This window comes from Diabrotica virgifera, chromosome 6, assembly GCF_917563875.1.
Source record: "Diabrotica virgifera virgifera chromosome 6, PGI_DIABVI_V3a".
Classification (NCBI taxonomy): domain Eukaryota; kingdom Metazoa; phylum Arthropoda; class Insecta; order Coleoptera; family Chrysomelidae; genus Diabrotica; species Diabrotica virgifera.
In genome coordinates, this window is record NC_065448.1 from 145,718,822 (window position 1) to 145,742,060 (window position 23,239).

The following is a 23,239-nucleotide window of genomic DNA, read 5'->3' on the forward strand; positions in this document are numbered from 1 at the left end:
TTGGCATCTTAATTACTTTTCTCAGTATCTGAAGACATTGCGCATGTGCGCATGGATTTGTCGATTTACCAATAATGCTAGAAATAAGGACGACAAACAAAAGGGAGAGTTAACCCTTGAGGAGCTTGATAAAGCTGAAACATTGGTACTCAAGCTAGTACAAAAAGAGACGTTTTCGGACGAAAACGATAAAAAATTGTGTGGAATGGGAGCCTTCAAAGACAAGAGTGGTTTGATTCGATTGAAGTCTCGCATCAGTAATAGAAACGACGATGAATATTTTCGTTTTCCAACAGTTTTGCCAGCCAAGCATTTTATAGTGAATAGCCTACTATTTCGAGAACATGTCAAGTCGTGTCATGTCGGAACACAAGGACTGATGGCTATCGTGCGCGAACGATATTGGATTTTAGGTGGTCGTCGCGCTATAGAATCCGCGATTTCCAAGTGCGTCGTCTGCAAAAGACATAATACCGGGTCGTTTGGGGTGAGTGCGACACTGTTGATAATAGATCGTGTCCGGGACGCGATAGCATTCGAGACGACGGGTGTAGACTTTACCAAATACTTTATTGCCAGACGAGGTCGGTCGAAGACTATAGCCAGTGACAATGGGACTAACTTTGTCGGTACCGAGAACGCGTTTCGTCGAGGGGGCTTTGAGAAGATTGCTATAGATACAGGACAGTTTCTCAGACCCATTCAGCGTTTCTACCCATTGGATGCCCAACAGATTGGGTTCAGATGCCAGGTGACGACATCAGTGTGGAGTCGAGCAACAGCCAGGGACCGCCTTCAGAGAATGTGTGCGAAAGTGCGGGAGTTGCTATGGCCGCGAGTGTCGCGGAGCCGGGAGTGTCTAAGAGCAGAGTACCCGAAGCGAAAATAAGTGTAACGCGGAGTGGGCGTGAAGTCAAGACCCCGCTGCGGTATACGAGGTAGACTCGGTTTTTATTTTTGTATTTTATGTTATGTTACTGTTGTTTGATGATCATGGTATTTTGATGTCTCTGTTAATTTTGTGAGCCATGTTCATTTTGTGTAACAAAAGAGAATGTCTCAGGTGGGAGAATGTTCGAGCCATTTAGATATTTAATTAATTGTTGTCTGGTTTAAAGCACCACCCTGTATTCAAAAATCGTTATAATATTAGGCGTTTCAAAAACCCTGAATAGACACATTCTTCTGCTCAGACATATACGTTTTGTTTTGATAATATTTATCTACTTCGAAGAAATCACGTCATGCTAAGTTTGCAGATCTTTGACACATATATGTTCGTAACAAGAATTTCAGAATGAGAGCGTCGTAAATAGTTTTCAGTGTTGAAATGTGAATTTATAAGTCAAGACGGTGATCGACATTTTTCCGAGCCGCGTAATAAAAAACACATTTTAGCATTCAAAGAACGTTTCCGGAAAATCGGGAACCTTTTTAAGATATCGTGTAGTGGTAATAATAGGTTCGACAAGAAATACTGTAATGCACGTTTGACACTCCGGATTATGGTATTTACTAACATTTTAATTATACGCGGTGTGTTAGAACTTATCCATTTTAGAGATATACGGTTAATTTTTCGTCATTCAATAATTTTGCAAGCTGTTATCTTAAAGCTGATTATAGAAAGTAAAAGTACAAAGTCTTTTATTTAAACTCGAATCTCGGGGGTTTGTTTAGATTGGGTAAATCTTTAGAGGCCCCCACAACTGTATCTCTTATCATTTTCAAGTTACATGGAGAAAAAGGAAGATTTTTAACCCGGGAGAAGTCGCGCTCACTTCTGTAACGTGAACAGTCGCGTGTTAGAGTTTATCTCACAATACGAATTATACGAATTTACAACAAATTTTTATTTTATAGTATTCTTATTTACTTGCTATGTTAGAAATACTATTTCTAACAATTATTAAAGCTAATTGGCTCTCCCCAAAGCCATAAATTCCACAAAAAGAAGAAGAAAAAAATACCTACGCCTTACTACACTCTTCCTCGAGGCACTTACGAAATTTTTTCAAAATTGCAAAATTTTTCATCAAGTTATCGCGAAAAAGGATAAAATGTTAGATTTTTTCTAACGGCACGACTGCTCGCGGGTTAAGAAAATTAAAAATGCTTTCTATAATTTGATCTTATTTTTTTCAAAAACCATTCATTTTAAACCCGTCCAACTTTTTACGTATAGAGATAACACTATAATAAAAGGTATTGTAGAAATAAAACGATGCATTTAAATTCTGGTGGATGTGGGGTTAAATATACTTCTCAATCTTTCTTAAAATACATTAGTCATGCATTTTTTTGCAGCATGTCTGGCTTAGTTTAAATATAATCGACATTTAGCATTGCTCATTTTAAAGGTCTTTTCCAGCACTACAAAAGGTGTTGGTAGCATTATACATCTAAAATCGACCTTTACAAATTGATCTTATTTTTTTTTCAAAAACTCATTTTAAACCAATCCATAACACTATCATAAAAGGTATTGATTAATGACCCCTATTAATGAATGATTTTCTATTAATGAACGATTTCATTATAGGCAACACAACATACATTGCTTGCATAAATTAATTAAACGCTCTGTGATTGGCAGTGACCTATGGTGTAGGCAACCAAACATATACCTATTTATATTCCCACTAAAAAATTTAAAATCAAGTAGCCGCTGTTAGTACTATCTGTCATTGTATGTCATTATTTACTTTATTGTTTAAAATTCTGTGTATTTGAAAAATCAAAAGATGGATATATCTTTATTTCTGAAAAGTACGGTCGACGGAAAAGTTTTGTAACGAACTCGTGAATTAAAATGGCGATTAACAATCTCGAACATCAACGCGCTCGCGCCGCTTACGCGTTAAAATATCTCAATTGTTAATCGCCCTTATTAATACACTTGTTGGTTAAATAACTATTAATATTGCTCATTTTAAAGGTCTTTTCAAGTGCTACAAAAGGTATTGGTAGCATTATACACCTAAAATCGACCATTTCTCTGTTATTTCAAGTTGAATACAACGATTTGAGCATACACCAAAAAAACAAACTCTTTTCACATACCATATCTCTTTTTGTATTATAATTAGAAGATTTATGAAGTAACGAATCTCTTTGTTTTTTATGTTACAAAAATTTTTTTTATAGTTTGTTGAGTTAGATGCACAGTTTTTACGGTATTCAGAAGAAACCGTTCAAAAAGGCGTTATGTTTCAATAAAAATGGCCAATTTTCAACCACAATTAACTCAAAAAGTATTGAGTTTTCGAAAAAAAATTATAGAATAGTTTTTGCTTAGAATTAGGTTTGCTAGCCACTTCCGTGGTTGTTTTAATAAAAAAATTCCACCCCTAAGGAGGGATTGGAACCGCCCCCAAGATAAAAAAAACACCATAGTATATAGGGTAGACTTTGAATTAGGAGATAAGTAGAGGCTATTACCAAAATTTCATTAAAATCCATACAGTAGGATAGAATTCGGAGGTATTATCCTGTTCTTGCTCTCATTGACTGGCATAAAAGAGAACGATGAACAGTGTCTTGTATAGTCTTTTTACTACAAAGGCAAGATTACGTAGGTCAAAATTTCTGAGAAAAGAGCACTGTCAAAACATTAGAATGTGACTTTCGATCATGGCCACGTTTATGTCATTGCATGCGACATATTTTTCTTTTTTTTTTGTTTGCTATAAGTTTGTTCCTACACAAGTTTCCAACTGTCACCGACTGTCAGACGCATGCGCAATAATAATTTCGCCGTTCCAACAAGATTTTCTCTGATTACTAGTCAACAAAGTACACTGTTCCATGAAATATTTAATCAGTTTGAGATTAGTTTCTGATGGTTTGAAAAGTTTCCGAACTTTTTGCAAACTGGTAATCACGGACATGCGCAATTAGTCTAATTTTGATTCACTCACATGCTCACACTAAATAACTATTTATATTTATATCAAATAGGTACCTTTACCTTTGTTTTGGTTATTTTGTTGATTTAAGTACATATTGTATTTTAGTGTTTTATACTTTTGTTATAATTTATGAAACAATGATTGACAGCAAATACTATGGACTGTCCATAGTATTTGTTAAAGGTGTGCTCGTTGGCTCATTGCTCGTGTTGTGGTGTAAATAATAAAGTAGTATGAAGGTTAAAGTTTTCGTTTCCCTCGTTTTCCAGAATGCTTTCTTCTTCTTTCTTTTCTTTTTTCTGGGCACTGCTCTTAGGCAACTTGCCAGCTCGGTAGAATATTGTTCCAACAAAAATCACAAACTAGTTCGCGGCTGGTTGAATTCGCACATGCGTATTGTGCAGCAGTCAGAAACTGTCATGAACTAGTTTGTGATTCTTTGTAGGAACAAACCTTATAAAAATAATGTTTATTCACATTCATGATGTCAATTGGTTTTCATTACTTGCCAAAATATATTAATTAACAACAATATTATCATAGTGTAGGCATAATCAATCATTAAAATAGATTATTTAATATTTTTAAAACTCATGCAAAATTGCTTTAAAGTCATGCAAACGCTAAAATTCATAAGAAAACTTTTGATCTTTAAGTCTAAGAATAATCTTATTTCTAATAAACCTAATTTAAGGAATCTAAATTCTTCAACTTACTTTTCTGCAGAGGGAATCCCATTATTTCGTTCTTGTTCAAAATAATCTATTAAAGAAGCGTTGTGATTTGGCATATGTTTCTCAATACAAACACAAGGTACACAACAATAACTACCATAGTTTTTAAATTAAGCTAGGTATATTTAATATGTAGGTATTTATAAAAACAGTACAGTGTTTTAAAGCTATATTTTAAATCAAATTGTGTACGAAATAAAGTAAAACTGTAGCAACACAGAACTGTCATATCAGTAGCGTATGACGTACAATTGTTTAATATATTTAAATAAAATTATTATTTTCTTGAGTATTTAACTTAGAGGATTGTTTCATAAAATTTATATTATTAATCATAAAAAATGTTTTTGGTTATTTAATTACTATAATTTTAAAATTCTCAATGTAATTGCGATTACGTTTTTCTTTTTATAGGTAATACCATTTTGGCACTTTTGCAAGATCGGTCAGTTCCGTTTGGGTGTAGGATACATAGATATAATAACACAATAGATTAGGCCAGGTCCGAAAAATAGCATAACGCAGAGCAGTTCGGGTCGGTGGTCTATCTATCTCTCTCTACCGGCGCTTAGCTTTCTCTCTCTAGCATATGATGGCTGCCCCCTCTGTGTCACTGTAGTTCCATTACTCCCACATCTTAGTAGATATGCTCACACTCGCACGACAAAGATAGCTAGACCACTGTACTTGATATTGGCATTACACCCCGATGCACTGAGTGGCATATCCCTAGCCTGATCTATTGTTGACCTATCTCTGGTCGTATAGCTGTGCTAGAGAAATGTCAATTTTAAAGTTGATGTTTATTTACGTTAATTAACATTACAAATATTTCGGCGTATTATTAATATACTTCGGCAAGAAATGAAAATCGACTGACATCATTAATTAGAATAAAGAATTAGAGATACTATTATTTGTACAGTAAACAAAAACAAAGAAAATATCTGACAAGTACTGTAGTAGTAGAAGTATTTATACTGATTTCTCAAAGGCATTTGACAGGGTTAATCATAACCTGTTGGTTCATAAACTTCATGCATCTGGCTTTGGTGAACCCATTGTTAATTGGATTAAAAGCTTTTTGATGGGACGTACACAACAAGTTCGTATCAACAATTATGATTCTGAAGAATTCCATTGTTGTTCTGGTGTCCCACAAGGGTCTCATTGTGGTCCCTTGCTCTTAAGTTGTTCATTAATGATATTGGTAAGGCTATCAAAAACTCACACTTTCTACTATTTGCTGATGATCTTAAGTTATTTCGTTACATACATGATGTATCAGATAGAGATCTCCTGCAAGATGATGTTAAATGTTTATGGTCGAAACAAAATGGTTTAAGCCTAAATCCGACTAAATGTTCTGGTATTTCATTTGGTTGTATAAATAATCTAACAGCTAATAGATATGTTCTTAATGATGTACTCTTGGATTCAGTTACTGAGATTAAAGATTTGGATGTATTATTGGATTGTGCATTGACATTTAGAAGCCATTATCTTAAAATTAAGGAAACAGGATTTCACAATCCTGGTTTTATTTATCGCAACAGTCATGATCTCTCGCCTACTGTATTCAAATACTGTACTGCTCTCTAGTACGCTCAGGACTTGAATACTGCTCTGTTGTTTGGTCTCCATTTCATCAAGTTCACATTGATGGATTGGAGAGCGTTCAGCGGACGTTTCTAAGATCTTTAGCTTATAAAGCACATACTAATATAAGAAATACTGAAAATTTCGTCATAGATTATTCTAGAATAATGTCTCAATTTAACATTTCTACACTGAAGAGCAGGTTGAGAGCGGATATGTTGTTTCTATTTAAAATTCTAAACAATGCTATTAATTGTCCCTCGTTATTGGATAATGTGTACTTAAACACAATACATAGAACTCGACACACTGCACTCTTTTATATTCCTTTTCATAGGACTGAGTATGCTCGTCATTTTCCCTTGTCGAGAATGCTCAGCTTCTGCAATGACATGCTACTTGATCCATTCTGTCCAAGCATTAATATTTTCAAAAGGCAGCTTGGGAGTTTATGATTTAAATATGTGATATTTTTCATCTTCTGTGATTTGATATACTGTGTTATTTTACAAATTTTATTGTTTGTCTTTTATTCGTTGATTTTTTGATGTTTTTTGTACATGATCTTTACTTTTACTATTTTTTTGTATTCTTTTGCAAATGGTTCTACCGTTGAAATAAATAAATAAATACATAAATAAGTAAAGTAATGACATTAACGTGGCCATGATGAAAACTCACAATCTAATGATTTGGCAGTGCTCTAAAGTCAGAAATTTTGACCTACGTAATCTTGCTTTTGTAGTAAAAAAACTATACAAAGGTATCTAATTATACTAGGAGTGTGTAGTCATATACACTGCAATGTATTTATGAATGCATAATTGAGAATCATATCAAAAGACTGATTCAATATCTGGGAAGGCAAACAACAATTTCAACCTACATGTGTTAGAGAATTATTCATATCTTGGCTGGGATAAATGGTTTCGGTTTAGTTTTTAAGTAAATTGTAATTTAAGTAATGAAGTAGATCTTACAGAGGACCTTATCGATGGCTTAGTGTGAAAACCTCCTATCTCATTAAATTACAATTTTACAGGAGAGGCAAAAAACTGATTTTCTGCATAATATAACCTAAAAACAAAAATTACTGTTACATATTTTTAATTTGAGCACATTGAGACAAATATCTGATATTGGCCCAGAGCTAAAAGTGTTAAATGTTGCTATTAAATTGGAAATACAAATATTAACTACGAAAAACACGTAAATATCCTTGTAGTATATAGAGCCTGTGCTGAAGTAACTATGATAACCTCATATATCTTGATATACGTGTTTTTCATCTAAAATAAGGTTGTTTTTATTATTATTTACGAGGTTTTCATTTTTCACAGCTTATTGCACACCTCCAAATACTAGGTTGATACTTAATACAGTACAAATCTTTTGATTTAAGGTTTATAAAATGTTTCTATATGCCGGACTACCTTTTATTGTTCACAAAAAACATTTCTCCAAGTCGAATCTTTCAAAAAACACTCCAAATTAAGTACCAAATTCTTGGTTATAAATATAAGTGGTATTCACACTAAATCAAGAGAGCAATTGATATACATGGTTTCTTTTTTCGGCTGTAGAAAATAGTCTAGTGTATTCAGATTTTTTCTAACAGTTGTAAATCGTTTTCAAACTAAAACAATCAAAATGTCATTTTCGAAAAAAAAAAAGAGATACGAGGTTTTCACACTAAGCTAACATTATATACTTTGTGTTTTGTCATTTATTTTAAAATGGCGATTCAGTCTTCTGAATGCTGAGATAAATCTTTGCTCTACATTATCCTGAGCGATATTTAATAAATTTGGTAGAATCTAAACAGCTAAAATCTTTATAGATCTTAAGTTCTTGACATGATTGCCTATAAAGATCAGACTGCTTCCAACAAAATTGTTAGTATCTTTGAAACTACAACATTGAGCCTTTTCTGAATTACTCTTTCTTTTTAGCAAGCCTGTGTTCAGCTTTATACTAGATCAATCTTACAGTTTATTTGTATAGTAGGTAAGTTAATTTCTCTTATCTTTCAGTTATTTCTTGTTTCCCCCTTTAACACATTCGCTGCCATCTTATACTCAGTCACTCTCTTAAGGTGCCACTACGAAAAGAACCCTATTTAATTCCACATGTTATGAACACCTAGAGGCAATGGTGACACCTGACTCACACCAGGTGGCAGTGAATATGTTAATGCCTCTAAAATATTTTGGAGATAATTAGTAATTATAGATACATATGATACAATATTTAGTCTTTGCTGAATTTAGGTAGCACTTTATAAAACCAATTTCCATACTTTTGGACATTGATTAAGATAGGAGCATAAACATTTTTTGACAATTTTTTTTATCTATTTGATGTGTTTGTCATTATCACGAGTTTTTCAAGGTACAATAATTGTGCTTATGAACCAGAAATAATCTGCCATTATGTATACTAACCTGAATAAATGGATTATCCTGCCTTGATGCCCTCAAATTTTCCATGTCTTGGTCAATATTTCTTATACGTCCAGGAGTAAGCGTAACTGTAGAAACAGCAGGAGAAGGAGGACAAGTTACTGGTAAGTTTAAATAATAATCAACCGCAGAAACGCTCAAAGTTGAATGAGCACGGCCCACAATGTTGTTATTACGAGAACCTGAAATTACAATATTTACATTACCTACATAATGATAATTCTATTACCCACCTTTACAACTCTTATGTCGGTTCATGTTGCTTTTGAAGTTTGATAAAAGTGATCATCACGGTTATGAAGGGCGTTTTGTCTGAATTTATAACATTTTTTACAAATTGGTATGATTTATATTACACAAATCCAGAATCCAGAGAAATGTAATGTATCGACCAAATGTCATAACAAATAACGTCACTCAATCTATTTTGACAGATGTCATGCTTCTCTTCTTTTTGATGGACTTGTGACTTCAAATGGTGATAACACAGTTCGGAATTAACTAAAAATAGCGATATTTGTATAGGGCTTTTCATCGATTGTCATTTGTTTCGAGCTTCTGTCATGTGTCACATAATATCTAATATTAATATATCTACGTCATACGTCTTTGGTTTGTATTGTATTAATAACGTATGCCGTAGTTATGTTAATATTATGTGACACATGACATAAGCTCGAAACAAATGACTGTGAATGAAAAGCCCTCACAAATTGGTGTACCCTCACAAATTGGTGGAAAAGATTTACACTGAAAATAACAAAATTAAGTTTGCCAACATTGTGTGATTGTGTGAGTAGGCTGGTATATCAACAGGGCCGTATTGGGATAAACCGTAATCGTACCCCCTCCTAACTGCCAAAGTGTCATGGCCGCCGTCGGGACCTATTGTGCTGACATTTACAATGTTTACATATAGAAAAGTTTGTTTTTTTCTGCTTATAATGCCGTTTTCTAAAGATATTAGTGAACAAAATCGATTTGCTAACAATATTTAATATATTTTAAATGTGCTAAAATTGGATTCAACAGCAAAAGTCGCATAAATAACATATAAATAACGAATTTGTTCACCTATTACAAATGGGGTTATGTGGTTGTAACTGTTTATTTTGGGAATAAAATGAAAATGATCAATTAAACGACTGGAAAACTGTAAGTATTACAATTAAAACATGTTTATCCTATCAAAAGAGTTCACTTCATTTTAAGAAAGCTAATTATTATTATACAATAGACATTTATAAACTGCCATGTACTTTTAAGGTTACTTTTGATCTGTTTTCAAAGCTTATGATTAAATGTTACCTCTTTATTAATTAGATTTGCCAACAAAAGATGCATGATTAAGGCCAAATGCAATTCCTTTGCTAAAGTCATAAAAAAAGTACCAATACAGTTAAAAAAATTATTTTAAAAAGGTCTCTCAAAAGACATGAAAATATACAACAACTCAAAAAACTAGAGAATGTAAAGAAAGCCAGGTTATTGGAAATGGAATTCCTGTTTAATTGAAAGCCAGTAAACTATCCAAGACTTTTCAGAATCAAATGTGTCAACTTGTAAAAACGATTCTTCTGACATTTTTAGTAAAAACCAGATTATCCTCAAGAAAAATTCTGTTTAAGTTAGACTCAAAGTCATATTTGTGAATGTGTCATCTTTGAATGAAGCAATTTTTTTACCTAAACAATTAAATGTATGGATCTAATTAAAAACAATGCTGAATCAAGTACAGTTACAGAAATACAATCCTTTGAACTTCTAAATGTGATTGTTAAAAGTGTCGAAATAGCTACTGCATAGGGATTCGAAAGGGATAGACTTGTTATGAACGCACTTGATCATGTACTTCTTACTGTTATAAAGTTGAAACAAAACTTATTTTATGCTTTTTTATCAGTCACTTTTAATTGTGTATCAACTTTACGTGGTACATCGTGCAAAAATTGCTAAAAATGCAAACATTATATTTATTTTCTGTGTTACATTGGATAGTATGATTGAATGTCTTCCTCTTTTAGATAGTGAAGTGAAGAACATCTTGAAGTTCCAATGATGTTTCAAGATGAGGTAAATCGAAATAATTGTATGTTAGAAGGACAGAGAATATGAAGAAATGTTATTGCTGCATATTTAGTGTAGTGAAATACAAACTTCAAACATTATAATATATTTTTTGATTTCAAACATTTCATATGATTATGAAAGAACATCTTTCTTTTTAAAACAATGAAGAAGTGAAGAACATAATAAAGTTCCAACGAAAATGATTCCAGATGAGGAAAATCGAAATAATGGTTGTATGTTACGTGTATAGAGAATACGAAGAAATGTTATTGCTGCAAACTTAGTGTAGTGAATTAAAAACTTATTGTCAAATACAAATCAATTTATTTCATACTTTTATAATATATAGTGATATAATTTTATATGTTCAAATAAAAATATTAATAAATAAAATACAATAAACACAAATCATGTATATCTTAAAATCAAAAATTAATTACAAAAATATCAAAATAAATCTAAAATATTAAAAAGTTACATATAATTTTTATAGTACCTACATACTTTGGTTGGTACTCTAATAATTTGGAGATCCATTAAAGTTTGTAGATGGAAATTGCAGGTATCTAAAAAATATAATAATATAAAGTAACTCAACAATCTCTTTTTAATTAGGGTAGCAGTTGATAAAGATGACCCTTGCTCGGGAAATCAAATGTATCTAAAAAAAAATTAAGTAACAGCTTTCTAACAAAACAATCTTAGCATTAAACGGAAACAAAGATACTGGTAAGTATTAAAACATTTTTTGAAAAATCTTTCTGAAAGTGAAAATAAAGACTACTCTCTATGGGAACAACTAAAACTGGGCATGCTTTACAAAAAAATGTATCCAGAACAAACTTATTCTCTATAAGGCAATACTACGACAAGTCTGGATGTACAGGATTTAAATCTGGGGAACTGCCAGTAATACAAATATGCAAAAACTATTAAGATTCTAATCCGAAGTCTTTTATGATGTCCGATGTTTTTAGTACCACTACCAAATATCATGCTAAACTGAAAATTATAGGGTAAAAATCTGTCTGATCACCCAAACTTTTAAAAGCTGGATGCTTATCTGATCTAGTCCAGAGGCTGGTTTCGGTATTGCAGCTATAAAATACTTAAATAGTAAGCATGGAAATTTTTATTATGGTCCGCCTTGAGGCAAACTAGGGCACTAGAGGGTTAAGAAAAGTTACAGATCTCTACACCACTGGGAAGTAGATAGTAGTTAGTAAATTTGTAAAAAAGTCAGAAATATGGTAATGTAGACTAAATTAATATAAATATGTAAAGAGTTCTCACCCCTAAGTGTAGTTCCCACTGTGTCATTTTTTATATCTGTCATATTTCATATTGTTATAATGATAACAGATTGCATTAAAGTTAAAATAAAAAAGAATTAAAGAAGTTCATAAAAATATTCTATTTTTGAAAAAATATTTAAGTGCTTAAATACTTTTTTAGATAAAATATACATAAAATTAATTTTTTCTACAACCGTGTTAAAAATGCAACTTTCAGCACTCTATACAAGCGTTAAAAACGCTACCTTAAGGCACTAGTGCTTTAAAAATTTTATGGCACTGCAGTTCGTATTGACTGTATAGGCAATTTTGATGTAATGTCAAAAAAATATAAAAATGGAATGTCAGTTCAAGTAATAGTTATTTATGATATAAGTGTTAAAAGTACACGTTTAAGGCACACATGTGAAAGTTTGCAGAATGAGCGATAGCGAGTTCTGCAGTTCACATGAGTGCCTTAAAAATGTACTTTTTAACACGCATATCATACAATATTTTTTCTACAAACGTAATTACAGGACAATATCTACAAAAACTTTTACTTGAACTTGACTGACATTCCATTTTTATATTTTTGTGACATTACATCAAAATTGTCTATACGGTCAATACGAATTGCAGTGCCATAAAAATTTTAAAGCACTTGTGCCTTAAAGTAGCATTTTTAATGCTCTTATGGAGTGCTAAAAATTGAATTTTTAACACGGTTGTAGAAAAAAGTTTTTGTAGATATTATTCTGTAATTACGTTTGCAGAAAAAATATTGTATGATATGTGTGTTAAAAAGTATATTTTTAAGGCACTCATGTGAATTGCAGACTTTCACATGCGTGCCTTAAATGTGTACTTTTAACACTTATATCATAAATAACTATTAAAAAACTAACAGAAAATAGTAAAAATATTTGATTGAGCATAAGTAAAAAAGTCACTCTCTCAACCAATAAACATTTGTGATTAAAATTAATATACTTAATTGATTATAATATGAATGTGTTCTTGTAGAGTTTCATATAATAATTTCCATTTGACTAAAGAGACACAAGCTGGAATACTTAGGTATGAAACACCCTAAAAAATATGAACTTTTGCATTTGATAATTCAGAGAAAGATCCAAGGTAAATGTGGTTCTGGTAGAATCTCACAATCATAGCTGAACAATCTAAGACCATAGTATGGAAAATCGACTCCATCATCATTAGTTAGAGCTGCTGTCAATAAAGCCACAATAGCGAATATGGTAGCCAATATGATATCCAACAATTGATAACAATCATGGAACTAAAAAATGTATTATTTCAAAGTGTTTATGGGATAAAATTAGTAAGAGTGACATGATACCTAACAAAAATTTGATTCAGAAGATTTAACATAAAACTTGTAATTCTCTTATACTAAACTCACAATAAAGATGCACCAGAAATAAACAACCCAAGACATGTTGAATGATACAAATAGCACTCCCGAATCATGATTTACAATGTATAAACTTTGTAAATCATGATTTGTGAGTGCTCCTCATAACATTCATCATGTCTTGTGTTTGTTTCTTTCTAGTGCATCTTTATTGTGATTTTAGTATTATAATTATATACAGTGTGTCCACGGTTGGGGTGCCCAAGAGGAAAAACTTTTTTATTTTCAATTTTAGCGAAAAATGTCATTATTGATAAAAAGTTTTGCTTGTTCTAAAACCCCATAAAACGAAATAAAATTCAAGTTTTTTAAATCCTGCTTAATTTTGTAGCCAATTTTATGTAAATCCCTATTTTATGTAAATTTTTGCACTAAGTTTGAAATCTTAACAATAATCTAGTGTTGCCAAGCCACAATGTAGCTTAGTAACTATCAATTTCGATAAATAATTTGCGAATTGTCAATTTTTTTGACAATGTTAAGCTATCAATAAAGAATTTATCTTGTGATAAATTTCATTATTAAAATTGTTGTATTAATAATTATTTAATTAATAAATAATTGGATGATTCAAGGAGAACGACAAAGTCTGGCTTCGTAATCCAGAGAAGTGAAAGGGTTGTTCTCCCAAGTTATTATTGTTACAATTTCGAACTTAGTGCAAAAATTTATAGGGATTTACATAAAATTGGCTATAAAAATAAGCAGGATTTGAAAAACTTGAATTTTAGTTCATTTTATGGGGTTTTAGAACAAGCAAAACTTTTTATCAAGAATGACATTTTTCGCTAAAATTGAAAATAAAAAGGTTTTTCCTCTTGGGCACCCCATCCGTAGACACACTGTATTACTATTTTTATAATAAAAAGATTATAATTTATAAAATGTGATGCTGTATATGATTTCAAATATTAATCTTTTCTATTACCATACAAAAAAAATATTGCCTTTACTCAAAAACATTTTATTTATCATAAAATTTTTAAAGATATATTTAAAAAGTTCATAAATATTAATATTAATTTATACAAAAACATTAAATATTTTAGTTTTACTGGTTTATGGCTGTAAGGTGTCTCTGAATATTTTTCACTCTTTTATAAGATGTTTCGAAAATTGAAATATCTCTGAAAGTTTTTAATATTTAAAATCAGTTTTCATAAATTTATCATCGGTTAATATTAGAGATCTTAAGTTCACAGTGGCACAAACAACTGAAAATATCTTCTGTAAGTGGAAGAAGACTAACATACATTTTACATACATTAATTGTTTTTATTTATTTGGTTGGATCTATCTATGTGTACTCAAGCTTTAGCTATCTTCATTGTAAGAATTTTAAGTTTAGCGTGATATTTGGTAGTGGTACTAAAAAAATCGGACATCATGAAAGACTTTGGATTGGAATCTTTGTAGTCTTTGCATATTTGTGTTACTGGCAGTTCCCCAGAATTAAATCCTGTACATCCAGACTTGTAGTAGTATTGCCTTATAGAGAAGAAGTTTGTTCTGGATACATTTTTTTGTAAAGCATACCCAGTTTTAGTTGTTCCCATAGAGAGTAGTCTTTATTTTCACTTTCAGAAAGATTTTTCAAAAAATGTTTTAATACTTACCAGTATCTTTGTTTCCGTTTAGTGCTAAAGGCTGTATGACACTATGCATTTTCTTGTATCATTTCTAATATCGTTTCTGATATGTCAAAAAAATGTATAGTGTCATACACAGATACAAGAAACGATATCAGAAACGATACAAGAATTTGTGTCAGGCACAGATTCTTGTACAATAACTGCGCCAATTTCTGCGCAAAGAGCAAAAACATAAAACCTGCTGGTAAAACTTCTAAATGTCATAATGGCGGCTGAAAATGAGATCATATGATTTATGTCTTGATGAATTTATTTGTGTTTTGTAGGTATTATTTATAAATATTTTATTGATACTTAATATACCGTTTGGTATGGACTACTGTTCTACTAATAACCATATATTTAGAATAACTTTGGGTTTCATATTGCATAATTTTTTAATAGAGGAAAATACAATAGTTCCAATTTGGATCAAAGTGAAGATAATTATAATGCAAATATTTTAGCACAAATATCAAAACAAAATAAAAAACACAAATAATCAACAGTCAACGTAAAAATTCTAGTTATTATAACATTAAAATATTTGTTTTTAAAAGTTTATAAATTTTATAAAATCCTTAAAATCAGCTGTAGACACAGTACTACCATAAGTACCATACCAATGTAACGTGACAGGGTGACAAACAAAATTTCGACCAATCACGTGCCGAATTTCATACATTTTTCAATACAAGAACTTGCATAGTGTCATACAGGGCACAAATGTACGTACAAGAAATGATACAAGAAAATGTATACAAGAAACGATATCAGAAACGATATTAGAAATGATACAAGAAAATGCATAGTGTCATACAGCCTTAAGATTGTTTTGTTAGAAAGCTGTTACTTAATTTTTTTAGATACATTTGATTTCCCGAGCAAGGGTCATTCATCTTTATCAACTGCAACCCTAATTGAAAAGAGATTGTTGAGTTACTTTATATATTTTTTAGATACCTGCAATTTCCATCTACAAACTTTAATGGATTTCCAAATTATTAGAGTACCAACCAAAGTATGTAGGTACTATAAAAATTATGGGTTACTTTTTAATATTTTAGATTTATTTTGATATTTTTGTAATTAATTTTTGATTTTGTAATTCATTGTAAGATATACATGATTTGTGTTTATTGTATTTTATTTATTAATATTTTTATTTGAACACATATAAAATTGTGCCACTATATATTATAAAAGTATGAAATAAATTGATTTGTATTTGACAATAAGTTTTTAATTCACTACACTAAGTTTGCAGCAATAACATTTCTTCGTATTCTCTATACACGTAACATACAACCATTATTTCGATTTTCCTCATCTGGAATCATTTTTGTTGGAACTTTATTATGTTCTTCACTTCTTCATTGTTTTAAAGAGGAATATGTTCTTTCATAATCATATGAAATGTTTGAAATAAAAAAATATATTATAATGTTTGAAGTTTGTATTTCACTACACTAAGTATGCAGCAATAACATTTCTTCGTATTCTCTGTCCTTCTAACATACAACCATTATTTCGATTTATCTCATCTTGAAACATCATTGGAACTTCAAGATGTTCTTCACTTCACTATCTAAAAGAGGAAGACATTCAATCATAGTATCCAATGTAACACAGAAAATAAATATAATGTTTGCATTTTAGCAATTTTTGCACGATGTACCACGTAAAGTTGATACACAATTAAAAGTGACTGATAAAAAAGCATAAAATAAGTTTTGTTTCAACTTTATAACAGTAAGAAGTATATGATCAAGTGCGTTCATAACAAGTCTATCCCTTTCGAATCCCTATGCAGTAGCTATCTCGACACTTTTAACAATCACATTTAGAAGTTCAAAGGATTAAAGGAGATAAAAAATTTGTTTCATTCAAAGATGACACATTCACAAAATTATATTTATATATATGACTTTGAGTTTCACTTAAAACAGAATTTTTCTTGAGGATAATCTGGTTTTTACTAAAAATGTCAGAAGAATCGTTTTACAAGTTGACACATTTGATTCTGAAAAGTCTTGGATAGTTTACTGGCTTTCAATTAAACAGGAATTCCATTTCTAATAACCTGGCTTTCTTTACATTCTCTAGTTTTTTGAGTTGTATATTTTCATGTCTTTTGAGAGACCTTTTTAAAATAATTTTTTTAACTGCATTGGTACTTTTTTATGACTTTAGCAAAGGAATTGCATTTGGCCTTAATCATGCATCTTTTGTTGGCAAATCTAATTAATAAAGAGGTAACATTTAATCATAAGCTTTGAAAACAGATCAATAGTAACCTTAAAAGTACATGGCAGTTTATAAATGTCTATTGTATAATAATAATTAGCTTTCTTAAAATGAAGTGAACTCTTGTGATAGGATAAATATGTTTTAATTGTAATACTTACAGTTTTCCAGTCGTTTAATTGATCATTTTCATTTTATTCCCAAAATAAACAGTTACAACCACATAACCCCATTTGTAATAGGTAAACAAATTCGTTATTTATGTTATTTATGCGACTTTTGCTGTTGAATCCAATTTTAGCACATTTAAAATATATTAAATATTGTTAGCAAATCGATTTTGTTCACTAATATCTTTAGAAAACGGCATTATAAGCAGAAAAAAACAAACTTTTCTATATGTAAACATTGTAAATGTCAGCACAATAGGTCCCGACGGCGGCCATGACACTTTGGCAGTTAGGAGGGGGTACGATTACGGTTTATCCCAATTGTGCTTTATGATTTATCAATGTTGCTCCAATTAAAATAAAAAAGTTATGATTTTAAATAGAAAAGCATGCATATGTACATTTTCCATTACATAAAAGTTACATACATTACATAAGTATCAAATATGAAAATATATTAATTTAAGTATAAATACTAGATACGGAAAATAAAAGTAAATTTCAGGTGAAGTATAAGATTTATTGGAAACGGCCAGATTTGTAGGTTTTGATAGTTTTATTTTAAGCTATAGTCCGAAGGCTGGTTTTTGCTGGTAATGAAGTATGCAATTAAAAATATTTATTTTTTACTTGCGTATATACCGTTAACGCAGGGAATATTGTATACGCTTAAATTAATTTTAACTATTTTTTCTTTACATTTAACCTTACAGGGACCCTCCCTCTTACCGTATGCTTGCATTAGTAACTGAAGTAGAATAGCTTTTTAAATACTTTTGTTATTGTTAGGATTATTAATAAAAAAGAACTTAACACAGTTAAATGTAAAACTAACTTAGGTATACACTTCAAAAATTTTAAAATACAGTAAAAAATGTAAGCACGTCCCCGCTCTGTTTTTATTTATTTTTTTGTAATACAAAACCTATAAAATATAATACTTCAAAATAATTAAGTTACAGTAATCAACACGTAACACTATACAAATGAATATCTATAAACCACTACTCAAAATAATTACAGCAAACAACACTTTACACTATATTATCATCGAACTGTAAATTACACACCTACAACACTACAACAAGGCACTGCTATCAAACTAAACTTTAGCACAAAACTTCTAAATGTAAAACCGCCTCTTAAAGCGTTTAAATATTTTACTTAAACTACACGTTATTCAGAATCACTGTCGCACATTATATCACTATCATCACTGCTATTGTCTAGAGTTATAATAATTAAATTTGTTAATGTTGGCAAATATTTAGCGTATTCGTTTTCCACCCCCATTACGTGTTTAATGATATTTTTCCAACTTGTCGCTGTAATGTTTTTTACTTCTTCTGCAATTAATTGGAGAACCGATGATGAAAATTTAGGAGCCACATTTTTTCTTCTTATATTTCCTTTTAATTGCGCCCATATTAATTCTATCGGATTTAATACACAAAAATAAGGAGGCAGTCTAAGGACGGTATGTCCATTATTCAGAGCACAATCATCAACAACATATTTCTTTTGAAATTGTTTACTTTGACTAACCTCTAATAACTGCTTTTTCGTATACGTCTCTTCAAAATATAAGTCTTCTTCATAGAGAAAGTTTTGGATTTGGGATTTATTCCAAGTGGAATTCGGTACCTTTTTTTATTACTCTTGAATGGTATGAAGCATTGTCCATGACAATTACGCTGTTTTTGTGCAATTTTGGGATAAGAGTATTTTCAAACCAAGATTCAAAAAGGGCACTGTCCATATCATCGTGGTAGTCCAATGACGCATCTTTAATATTTTTGGCAGATACCAATAGTGCGTCCTCGATCCATCCATTTTCTCCGCCGCAGTGTAAAATAATTATTCTTTTACCTTTATTGGATGGTAATGCAACTGAACATTTTTTATTGTTGTTTTTCCAGCCTTTTTTTACGGTGTCATGGGTATCGTACCATGTTTCATCCAAATATACAATATTTCGTTTCATTTTTCTATACTCCATAATATTTCGAACATACTCGTTTCGCAAAGAAATTATTCTGCTGCTTTCCATGAGTGTCTGACGTTTATATATAGTTCTATACTTAAAATTATTAGCTTTAAGGAAAACGCGAAGTGTTGTTGCTGAACAGGAAACGATATTTTTTCGAATTAGTTCTAGTCGAAGAGTTTCAATCGTGGGAAAAATGTTGGCTGCATACATTTTGTATATTGTTGTACTGATAGGCTCAATCAAATGGCTTTCTATTTTTCGGAACTTGCCACTATCTTTTCTCTTTTTTCTTGATGCAGATGTCCCTCCTATAATGGCATATACAGTTGTTTTTGGCACTTTTGTTAAAAAAACAGTTTCTTCAATGGCCTCGAATTTAGTAAGTTCAGAGCATAGTCCTTCATAAACATTTTTCACTATACCTTTGGCATCGTTAGAGAGATATTTAATATTTCGCCTGCTTTCCGTATAGTCGCCCTGTAAATCTTCTAATTGATGGGGATCTTCTTCTATGGGTGCTCCAACCTCATACTCGGAATTATTGTTCTCCCAAGGACGCCACATTTTAATTTATCACTATCTTTTCACTACAACAAGCACACGCAACTAAATAAAGAATTTTTAAAAGAATTAATTAACGAATTTTTACTACTAATTTAAAAAATTAATTAAAGAATTTTTAATTAGTTGCACACGCAACTAAATAAAGATTTTTTCAAAGAATTATTAAAATATGTTTCACTGCAACAAGTACACGCAACTAGTTAAAGAATTTTTTTAAAGAATATTTTCCCTACAAGAAGCACATTCAAATCAATATATCCCAGGCTAAGTTTGAAATACAACTGAATAGCAAATAGCGGTTTTAACGGTATGTCTTGCTCACAACTATTTGCAGTCATAAATACCTATTAATTTATCAAAACATGATATATCTATGATTCACAAACTTTCAAATTCGGTTAAAGTGATTAGCAGATTAAACATTATTCCCATTCCAATAATAATTATTACGTTCGCAAAAGTTTTATTGTGAGAAAGTCCGGACGTTTATATTCTGCAGTCAGTTATCGGTAATATGACACAGGGATTATAACAGATTAAAACTAGCCCAAGTGGTTATCTTCAAAGAGCCGGCTACTCAAATTACATAAATATATACCAAACATTGATAAAAACATTTTTACACATTCCCAGCGATCTCCGCGCGTATATTACATAAACTTTAAGTGCATGTACAGTATTTCTCATGATCATCTTTCAGTGCGTCACAGTTTTTCGATTTCTTTCTAACGCATTAATTGTATGTGACAGAAAAAAAGGCACGTCGGTGATTACATTTCGTCGGTGACATTTTTATAACATTTCTTCTAGTTATTCTAGTTGTCGATAGATGGCGCCATAATAAAAAAAATAATTTTTTTTAATTAGATCATAATATTACAAATATAATCTGTATAATTTATAAGACTATACAAATCAAAGAAAATACCATTTTATAAATGCAAGAAACACATTTGATTTGTTTTTATTCCAAATTGAAAATAAAATGTGACAACTGTCAGATTTAACTAAGATGTCATGTTAGAATAAATGTCATAAATATGTATTATCACGGACTTACCCTTTTTCCTATCATTTGTTACGCACTGAAAAATGATCATGAAAAGGACAGTACACGTGTAATTTTTTATTTATTCAGATATTTTCGTATATTATTCGTTTATTCAGATATTTCGTTTATAAATTCTGACGTTTCTGAATATCTCGATTATACAGAGTGTCAGAAATTACGCTGTGTCTAGGTACACGCTAACGTGTACGCAAATAAAAAAGTTAGGTACAGTCGAACCCGCTTATTGGAATAGCCTTTGTTCAGGGCCGCGCCGTCCACGTGTGCAATGTGTGCGGCGCACACAGGCGCCAGCAATTAAGGGGCGCCACAGAGTTGTTACAAAAATTTTACGCAGGTCAAAACAACACTTACCAATTTACCGACCAATTACCCATTTACCGACCCTGCATATCTCAATTTCAAACATTAGGTACGTATTGATTTATACAATCTGCATAAACAAGAAAAATCATGTAAATACATGCAGCCACGCACCGGTCCAGCAGAATTTATGCTTTAAAGCTATTGTACAAAAATTTGATAGAAATTTATGATGCTTTACTTTATGTGATATAACACATTCGGATACATTTGATCTTGATTCAAAATATCAAGCTAGATGTTTAGGACATAAAATATCAAAATTTACATTAATATGCTCAGTTGCTCAGTCCACATACAGTCCATCTAATTGACTTACCGTTGCACGTCATTATCTACGCCAGAGATCTAAGTTGACATAGTTGCCAAAGTATAAAAAAATCCTGAATCCATTTTAAATTAAATAGATCACATAATTATTGTAAACGTGGATTATACAACAAAACAAATTAATATTCAATGTAAATAAGTAAAAACTTAAGAAATAGAGAAAAAGAATTAAATTATAATCTTTGAAGATTTGTATTGCAAGCGTTTTTGCACTGCATTGTTAATAATTATTAAAACGGCTCCGAACTCTTGACATGAAGCCGGTAGGTTTCTTTGTATATGTCTACAATAACAACTAAAAAAGTTGTCAGATACCTCGATTATTCCAAGTCGTGATAACATTAGGTGAAATTTATATTTGTATAGTAGAGGAGGTTTTTATAGTAAAGTAAATAATGAAAACAGTAAATATAATAAAACAGATACTTATATTAAAGAATATAAACAAATATGAAGTGTCATCACCGCAACTGTCAAATAAATGTTACCAATTTATTCTAAAATGTCACCTTCGTTCGATTACAGTTACAGTGTGATTCGAGTAAATGAGCTTCATAAAAACGCTTTATAATCCATTTTTACAAATTAAATGAAACATATTATTGTGTATTTCTTTAGGTTAACATTAATAGAAATCTTCAAATATTATTTCTACGCGTATACAGTCGAACCCGCTTATTAGAATCCCTGTTATAGGAATATCCCGGTTTATGGAATATAAATTCGAGTTCCCGAAACGTTTCCATTTACTCCTTAATAAATTTATCCTTTTATTGGAATAGGTTCTAATTAGATAATATCGCTTATTAGCATATTTTGCAGGTCAACGACTATTTTTTTTTACAATTTTACTAAAAATTTAAATTATGTTTGGTTATTATGGTCAGTCGTCAAGGATTATGGATTAGATATTATTAGGGTAATAAATATTTATTACTTTGTTACGAGTACCAATTCGATTTTTAGCCGACAAATGCATGGGTAATAAAGTAATTTTTATTTGTCTACACAAAGGCACTGTTGCCTGCTATAAAATTGTTAATAGAAGCAGTTTATTTAGAATTCACCCAGAGAGGCTTATGGCTTTGTTAAATTCAATTCATCCATTTCTTGCCGCCAATAAAAGTTCCATTCAACCAATGGATTAAGGATGACCGCACGGATTAACAACAAAAAGCTATAATTACCGATAATTTCTCAAGAAAAATAAGTAATTTTGTTATATGCATTTTAATAAGAAAATATTTACATATCTACATATTGCATACATTTTATATTAATTACCTACTGCTACTGTATTCATTCACATATATAATATAATGTAATTTGGTATTTAACACATACATAGATAAGTAGTAGTTACACTACTGTATTATTGACGTAAAAA

At 30.8% G+C, this 23,239-nt stretch overlaps 1 protein-coding gene and 1 long non-coding RNA gene across 3 annotated transcripts in view; both read right to left on the reverse strand.

Annotated features, from left to right (window-relative positions):
- Positions 1 to 9,553, reverse strand: part of LOC114338268 (uncharacterized) — a 79,900-nt gene extending 70,347 nt beyond the window's left edge. The window contains exons 1-3 of one of the 2 annotated variants that reach the window (XM_050654073.1): positions 9,417 to 9,553; positions 8,940 to 9,207; positions 8,689 to 8,888 (exon numbers count right to left, since the gene is read on the reverse strand). In XM_050654073.1, coding sequence (XP_050510030.1) covers positions 8,689 to 8,888; positions 8,940 to 8,964 — 225 coding nt within the window. In that variant the 5' untranslated portion in view covers positions 8,965 to 9,207; positions 9,417 to 9,553. Of the gene's footprint in view, positions 1 to 8,688; positions 8,889 to 8,939; positions 9,208 to 9,416 lie in introns of those variants that run through there. The other variant, XM_028288862.2, reaches the window with a different exon arrangement.
- Positions 9,554 to 16,557: 7,004 nt separating this feature from the next.
- LOC126886913 (uncharacterized) lies at positions 16,558 to 17,855 on the reverse strand. The gene is made up of 2 exons (XR_007698827.1): positions 17,528 to 17,855; positions 16,558 to 16,707 (listed from the first exon to the last, which is right to left on the reverse strand). It is a non-coding gene; the product is annotated as an uncharacterized LOC126886913 (long non-coding RNA).
- Between the last annotated feature and the right edge of the window lie 5,384 nt (positions 17,856 to 23,239).